This window comes from Trichosurus vulpecula, chromosome 8 (assembly GCF_011100635.1).
Source record: "Trichosurus vulpecula isolate mTriVul1 chromosome 8, mTriVul1.pri, whole genome shotgun sequence".
In the NCBI taxonomy this organism is placed as follows: domain Eukaryota; kingdom Metazoa; phylum Chordata; class Mammalia; order Diprotodontia; family Phalangeridae; genus Trichosurus; species Trichosurus vulpecula.
In genome coordinates this window covers 245,269,259-245,277,650 of record NC_050580.1, presented here as the reverse complement: position 1 = coordinate 245,277,650, position 8,392 = coordinate 245,269,259, and the positions used below count along the sequence as shown (strand labels likewise).

The window sequence follows — 8,392 nt, the reverse complement described above, 5'->3', positions numbered from 1 at the left end:
AAGTCATGGAGTAGACCGATGGCCAGAAAAAGGAAATATGAATGATCCACGAAGTAAAGAATTGGTTTCTGAAGAACCGAGTTAATAGGTAAGTAATATAAATCTAGGGATATATATGTGTGTGAGTGTGTGTGTGTACGTGGTATGTTCACACATATACACACATATAATTGTATGTCTATGTTATATGTGATGTATACATTATATATCTATGTATAGGGATAGGTCCAATTTTACCCATTCCAAGGAAGGAAAGCACATGCTTAGAACCATGAAAAGATAGTATACTATAGAGAATAATGGAGTTAGAAGATAGAGTTTTGTGTACTAGCTCCAACACTTAAAATAGCTTAGGCAAGATATCAAACCTCGGTTTCTTCATCTGCCTGTACTACTTTATAGAGATATGAGGAAAATACTTTGGAAACCATAAATTCTCTTACATATGTGAGTGCTTAACAAATAGTGCATACGGCATTTGCCATCTAGAAAAGGAGCACTCTAGCTTTGATGCAGAAACATATTTGTATGAGGTTACTTTATCCCCCTGTAAAAGGATATGCCCTGTACATCAGTGATGGTTGGAAAGATACACAAAGGACACACATACCCTTGTCAGGAAATTAAAAAGCACCTCAAAACCAAACATGAACTGGCCTTTAACATAAAGGTACATAACAAAAAATGAAAATCCTATCAACAATTTATTCCTATCATCCTCCTATATCACCCAGGACCATGTTTCATTTCTCCTATTCAAAACAACTATGATTACTGCATTTCAATGAATCAGCTCAAATAAACACAGTATGTTTTTTTTTTTAAAATAAGTCTTTACTTAATATATCAACAAGGTACTGTATAGTGTAGAGTGAAGTCTTGAAGTTAACATGTGCAACATGGTAGGTCTCAGAAGATGTATAATGCAGGTTTTCCAGCCCCTTGTAGTCCCATGTCAAGGCAAATAAGAACCAAATCACCATATGGCTCAATCAATAACAAAGCATCATGATAAACTTTTTAATGAGTATACTTTATGCCATTCTGCTTATATCAGGGACACACATTGGCCTAATGCCTCATTTTGCCTCTAAACTGATACACATTTTACATCCTAGGGAAAAGCTTTCCAATGCCCCAGGGAGGTTTTCAAATACCAGAAAAATCTATGACCTTTACAGCCCTTCCTTGTGCTAGTCTGGTGGGTGTGCTACTAGGGAAATAACAACCAAGCCTTTTGACTCCATTATATATACAGTAACACTGTTTTGTCAAACTTTATTCAATCAGTTTCCCCTTACAACTACAGGGACCAAAGTGACTCCTGTTGTACCACTGGGGAAGGATGAAAACTCCAGCTTCCTTGTGTAAAAAAGAAGCATCAGGCAAGGCCACATGAGGCTTAGCACTCGAGTTATTTTTGTTTTCTCTTTGGGGCGCTCACTTCTGTTTTGCTTTTCTGTATGGCTGGAAGATAAGTCACGAGTAAAACCACTATTCTCATGTTCTAAAGTAAAACTTTAATGTCTCCTCGTTATAAATTAGAATAAAGAAATGCTATGAACAAAGGATTAAATGGAAATTAACCACTTCGCTGTCAATAGCTGTGGCTGAACCCGCTGCTGAGATTGGTAGATAAAATTCATTATTTCTTCTCCCCGTGGGTTACAACAATATTGCCTTGTGATTTGTATGGATGCTTTGCTCACAACATGAAGAGGTTTTCTCCCAGTGGGGAGGTATTTTCTAACGCCCATGAAATGACTTAAAAGATTATGATATGCTCTAGTAGAAAATGTAGCTATAATATTAGCTCCTTCATTAGGTTTTTTTTTTAATTTTTTTTTCTCAGACCAGTCATATTGTATTTTTTTTTCACCTTGGGGGAAACTCCTAATATATCTTCCACAAACATTCAGATAATTATAAAATATAATAGTGATCACAAGGGAGAATGAATTTCACTTGCACTATTCTTGTTCAGAAGCCCTGGGAAAGTAAAGGCAGAGAAACACCAGGTGTCTTCCTGCTAACACATACAACAGAGTTGCAAATTCAATAGACAAATGTCGTTGACACTGGGAGAGGAGGTTGCAGCACCACCATCATAAATCTCTTTTCCAAACACCATCAGTGTTAAATGGCAACCATGAGTATGGATAATGACTCTCATTAGATATCGATTTATTTCTGTTCTTTTTAGTATTTTTTCTTTGCCAGGAGAGAGTCACATACTTCTAAATGTATACACTATGAATCAAATTAACTCAGCTGGCTAAAACACCATGCCATAGAAGTCAAGACCTTGGTCTTGCTTTATGTATGAACCAGTGAACATCCTTCTGCTTTATGGATTTGGCTTCACACTTAACCCTGACCATCTATCTCCCAGTGTATATCGACCACAGGAGGGACCAAGTTAGGATGCAGACAGGTTTACACAAATACGGCCACAACTGAAACATAATTTCAAACAGAAGTCCTATGGTGAGGCAGCAGCAACATGGGTCCATTATAGAACAGAACACTATTACATGACAGCTTTTAGCGTGAGGTGAGATTCCCAAATACCATATTCAAAAAGGATCCTGTTTTCAACAGAGCATTTCCTATGTCACACAGGAAACCAAAATGAGAAATGTTAATGGTAAATGGAACTTCTACAACTCATCCTTCTAGCATAATGGGCTTGGTACCCATTCAGGCAACTGTAACTCATTCTCTAGGCCAAGAATTCCATTGTACCTGCTAGTGCCAAATAATCCCACATACTATGTAGGCTACAGGAAAATTTAAGAAAACGGGAAACCCACCCATCTTGAGTTTTGAGTCTCAATGGCCAGAGGCCCTTTGGGAGTGAAATCACATGAGGATAAATGAGTAGTATTGTGAATCTATATTTAATAAGAAGCAAAGCATCCTTCCTGAAAATATACTGTTGTCTATGAAGTCTAAGTATGCTGGAGTCTTGAAATGATTAGGTAATCAAGTGAGATCCTCCTGGGTATGTAGCTGAATTCTCCAAATTGGGATCTTTTATTGCTCAACCTAACCCCTTTCATTCTTATTGTAGATACAGTGTTAAGTAAGCAACCCAGGAATTGAGCTGCCAGACTACCCTGGAAATCTCAGCCACTCCAGAATTCATACAAAGCCTGAAATTTCACCTTAGCTGAATGTACACTGGTGCACTGATGTCTATAACAATATATAGCTAGTTACATGTTTTTGTTTATCCCAAAGGGCCAAAGGAGTTAAAACATACTGGGGAGAGAGAAAGTATCGAGGAAATAAGGCTTTTACTATAAAGAAAAAAAAAACTTGCATAGCATTTTATACCTAAGGTTATACAAAGAAGACACATCACAGCTTTTTTTTTCCTTTAAAAACAGAACAAAATAAAAACAAAGACAACTCTGTGACCCTTGCCATATGGCTCCCTAAAATACCTGTTATAGCAAGAGAAATAGAAAACACATAGTATAGAGCGAGATTTCTAAATTTGATTGTTTTAACTACAACTTCGAAAGGATGCAAACTTTCAGACAATGCCTACCATCTCCATCCGCAGCCCTTCTACATCTTGGGAATAAAAAGGAGAAAATGATTTAGGCTTCCCAAGGTTCACACAGAATTCTGTGAAGAATTCAAAAACATAGCATATCATACTTGGACTACTCTTCTCCTAATCCCCCTTCTGCTCTCTCCCATGCTCTGACAAGATTAGGCAGAAAAAAAATTTTAAACATCCAGTTTGCTCATTTTTCCATCAATCAAATGTAAACTGCAAAACAGAAACTCAATGCATTTGTTGAACCTGGGAACTGCCTGGGAGAGGAGGGTGGGGGGAAGAATATATAAATATATATAATGTTTTGGGCCAGCACTGGTAGGCCTTAATAGTGACCTCTAAGGTCCTTCCTAACTCTAAGTCTAGGATCTATGATCTACTATTAGCTGTGATAACGGACATGAGTTTCAGAAGCTATAGGTGCACTTGGGTGAGTCTTTGTGCATCCCAGAGTGTCATAATTAACTTTTCCTGAAAAACTGAGGAAAGATGAGAACCAAATGGAGTATAATCAACAGAATTTTGTGAGGTTTTTCCCCTCAAAAAAATGTCTGAATGGAAGACAAGAAATTGAGAGAAGGAAAGGCATGAGTTTGGGCTCTGTCTACATGAGACCAACACAACCGGCTTAAAAGTAAAAGCTTAAGTAAAATAACTATTTCAAGAATTTTTTAAAACTACATGACAAGAAAAAAATCTAGCTTGAATGATTTTTTTTTCCTCTACTCAGTTACTTGGTCAATCATGTAGCCACAGCCATATTGAATTTCCCAAAATAATCTTCTTTATCAAAAATAATTTAATTTAGTATTTCTTTTACCCTATTTTGTTAAGTCTCTCTCTTAAAACAATGTATTAGAAAACTTTTCTGTTGAATTTGGTTTAGCCTTATACTTAATTTGAACATAAACACTTTTAAAAAGAGCTGATTTTCTTTCTGGATCATCAGCTCCTCAATATGTCTGAATTAAATGTAATCTGGTCTCTAACTTTGTCAAATTACATAGGTTGGGACACTATGATGATTTTTTAAAAACCATTTACCCCAGCCACCTCCAAAGTTTTCAGGCTTTTTGAAATTTTAATTAATCCTCTTGGGCTTTGCCAAGTGGGCCAAATTATCTCACGAGAATGAAGCTCTTTCCTTGTGATTCAGCAGTTATTTCCTGCACTGGGTCAAACCAGAATTTTGGTACAATTCGCCCATCTCTTATTTTGTAATTTCTACTTTCACAACACCCCCTCCCAAAAAAAAACCTGGGAAGTGCAGAAATAGCATGGAATTGCTTGGTTAGATTTCTTAAAAAAATAAAAATTAAATTATTCTGTCCTAATGAATCCACTCTAATTTGTACTTGGACCTTTACCAGTGGCTCTGAGAAAGGAAATCTCTTTTGACAGCTTCGACAGCAAAATGGTTAATGTACATTGTACGGAAGAATCACTCTTTCCTTTGCCATGGCATTGGGTTCTCATTGTACAACCCTGTACAGTACTTCAGCAACTTTTTTTTTAAAGATTTAAAAAGCAAAGAGTTACAAAACTGTTTGCAATTAACTTGAAATAGAAAAGATAGCACTTTTTTTTAAATCCCATTATATAGTACACCGTATAAATTACAGAGTATTCAAATGCACAAATGCATCTGTGTAACATTTATCAAATGTAATTTGTGTGTGTCTCTATGCTCGCACATGTGTGTGTTTGTGTGTGTGTTCTCAAGAGTTTCACTGTCCGCTTGGTGTCTCCCTGCCCCCCTGGATATCACGTGTGACAGTGCTCCAAGTCTGGAACGCTGCTGTTGCAGTATCTCATGTTGTTGGGAATGTGGCAGTCTGTGTAATTAATGCCCCCATTTGGGGTGTAAATGGGCTGCAGTCTGAAATCTCCTTTAAGGAGTTGATCATTATTTAAGGAGACAATCTGAAAGCTGGTTTCTGTCATCTCCAGGATGGAGTTGTCCTTTTTGGTGCCTGCCTCACAGTAGTCGTCTTTCCGCCGGCCCCGATTATATTTCCACTTCTGGGAGGTGTAGCGCCCCTTTTTGTGCATGTGCCAGCAAAAAATGCTAAGCAAAACCACCAGCACAAATATCACTGCACCCCCGATCAAACCTGCCAGGAGAAAGGGGGAACCCATGTTGTGAGAAGTTGTCTGCTCATGGCTGGAAGCTGTGTTACTGCCATTGTTTAAGTGGGAGGCATGAGTGGTAGCCTCAGAACAAATGGTGTCTTCTCCAGCTCGGTAATTAAAAGCGTCCAGTGGCACTAAGCAAACCCGGTAGGTAGATCTGGGCTCTAAATTGATCAGACTCAGATGTTGCTTTTCACCACCGACTATCCGTTCTTGAACGATGCCCCCTACCAGGCTGTGGCCCATTTTCACCCAGGTGAGTTTGTATGCCATCACAGTAAAGAGAGAAAGCCAACTGACTTGAATGGAAGTGTCATTCACAGCATGGACTGAGAGTTGGATCCGTTCAGAAATGGGAGGGGTCACCCTTTCTCTGTCATCCCAGTCAGGCACAGTGGGGAGGAGTTTAGATACAGTGGGTGTCAGAGGAGTATAATTTCTGCTAGGGGTGGCTGCAGTCTGAGTGGGAATCTGTGTGGTTGGAGGAACAATACTCGGGGGTGGGGTAATGAGAGATAATCCAGGCGTAGTGGTAGGGCATGACAACAGATTCATATTCAGCTCCCTGACGGCCATGCCCCTGACCTGTTCTGGCCCCTGGCACATAAAACCACGTACATTAAGAGATGAAGGAATGAATTTGAGCCACTCTGTGACCCATTTAATACCGCAGTCACAAAACCAAGGATTATTCCGTGCAGTGAGCTGCTTCAGGTTGGAAAGATTATCAAAGACCCCTTGAGCCAGCATCCGCAGCTGATTGTTGGAAATATCCAGCCGTTCCAACTTGTGGAGATTGGAAAATGCTGTCAAAGGGATATGGTTTATCTGGTTATCCTGTAAGTAAAGCTTGACCAGATGCGTACCTGGGAGATCAGGTGGAGGGTGGGATAGTGAATTCCGCACAATAGAAAATTCCTTGAGCTTTGAAAGATGGCTGAAAGTCCCCTCAGCAATGCCCTTATTGGTAAGGAGATTGCCATCCACAATGAGACGCTCCAAACTTGTGAGATTCTGAAAGGCCATGTCTGATATAACAGCAATTCGATTTTCATCTACCCTCAGTTCTTGTAAATCCACAGGGAGGCCAACAGGCACGCTGCTCAGATGGTTCTTAGACAGAAACAACAGCTTGAGACTTATAGCTTCTCGGAATGCCCCATCTTCCACACCGACTGTAGAGATGGAGTTGTCATCCAGGTGTAGCTCTTCCAACTTCAAAAGCTGAGCAAGAGCTGCCCGAGAAATGGTCTGAATGTTGTTTTCCTGCAGGTGTAGAACCTTGACGTTCTTGGGTAGGTTCATGGGGAATTCATCCAGTTGGTTGCCATACAGGTAGACGGTGTGCACCGACTGTACATTGTGCAGTTCTGCAGGAAATCCGGCATTATTAATTTGGTTATTGTGGAGGTAGAGTACGGTTACGCCCTCCGGTATCCCAAGAGGCACTGAGGTCAAGCTTCGCTCGTTACAGTAGACAAAGTTCCGGTCACAGCGGCACACGCTAGGGCACGCCATGATTTTAGAAACCTGCATGTAGAGCCCCAGGGAAATGATAACCCAAGATTTCAGAAGCAAAGCCCCGTGGCTAGGCCACTTTGTAGTCTTTAGGCCCATCTCTGAAGTAAAGAAACAAAAGACAGAGTGGCTGGGGGATGGGAAATAATAAAGGCAGGTGGCAAAGCTGAAAAGGCAGAAAACCGGTTCTGTCAGTGTCTGACACTCAAGCAAGAGTGAAGTCCTGAAGGAGAACAGCAGAACAATCCTTTGCTGTTGTTTTCTGGTAATCAGCTAGGAAAGCCCCAGTCTCATGGTCCTTCTTGACTTGCTTTCTTTACTGCCTTCCTCCATGTGCACTAAAACGGAGTAGATATTTTTTTTTTCCTAACAGGTGATAGGTGATAGCAACGTGCTCACTGACAACAGGAACCACAATGGACTGGCGAGTCTTCTGTCTTCTGCTGTAGTTCAGGTCAGTGATGTTTAGCCTGTGAGCATCTCAATTCAGCTCAATTCTGGATCTGTTGTAGAACAAAAAGAAAGTGATGTCAGTAAAACTGGTGACAAGAGGAACAGTAATCACAATTCTTCCCAAAAAGGAAAAAGAAAAAGGTTAGAGTTAAATAGGTATAATTGCCATGAAAATCCTTAATCAAGGACACATGTTGGATAATAACTCTAAATTGTGCTTAAAAATACGAATATACAGCAGAGACTTAATGACTGAACGGGTGAACTGAAAAATAAAAACCATGTTTATACGTTCAACCAGCACCATCAAATCTATGACCTGCAGACGTTCTCTGCCTCTTCACATAGTTCCCTGTAACCTCTATCTATATGACAAGTTACTTTATATATAAAACTACTGAAAATATAAGTTTGAAATTTTTATTGGCTATTTTAATTTTTTTTACTTATGTTTTATTTCAAGAAGGTAGACAAAGGCACATCAGACTTCAATTATAGCAAGATATAGATAACAGTGTGCCACATTTGGTCAAAAGTCAAATAATTCCTTCTAAAGAATTATCGAGAAACAAACAAATGTGAAATAGCAAGCAGTTCAGTTGAAACTGCATAATTCTTCCCCCAATCCTATTCTACAAACCGTATCTCCCAAGCATATAAAATGTCTCCTTCCATTTGTATGAAAGGAGACAGGGATACAACAAGTCATTCTTTTCA

The 8,392-nt window shown here is 39.5% G+C and overlaps 1 protein-coding gene across 1 annotated transcript in view; it reads right to left on the bottom strand.

Moving 5' to 3' along the window:
• Positions 1–1,012: 1,012 nt before the first annotated feature.
• FLRT2 (fibronectin leucine rich transmembrane protein 2) overlaps positions 1,013–8,392 on the bottom strand; it is a 112,268-nt gene continuing 104,888 nt past the window's right edge. Inside the window, exon 2 of the mRNA XM_036735423.1 lies at positions 1,013–7,725. Coding sequence (XP_036591318.1) covers positions 5,336–7,321 — 1,986 coding nt within the window. The 5' untranslated portion in view covers positions 7,322–7,725 and the 3' untranslated portion in view covers positions 1,013–5,335. The remainder of the gene's footprint in view (positions 7,726–8,392) is intronic.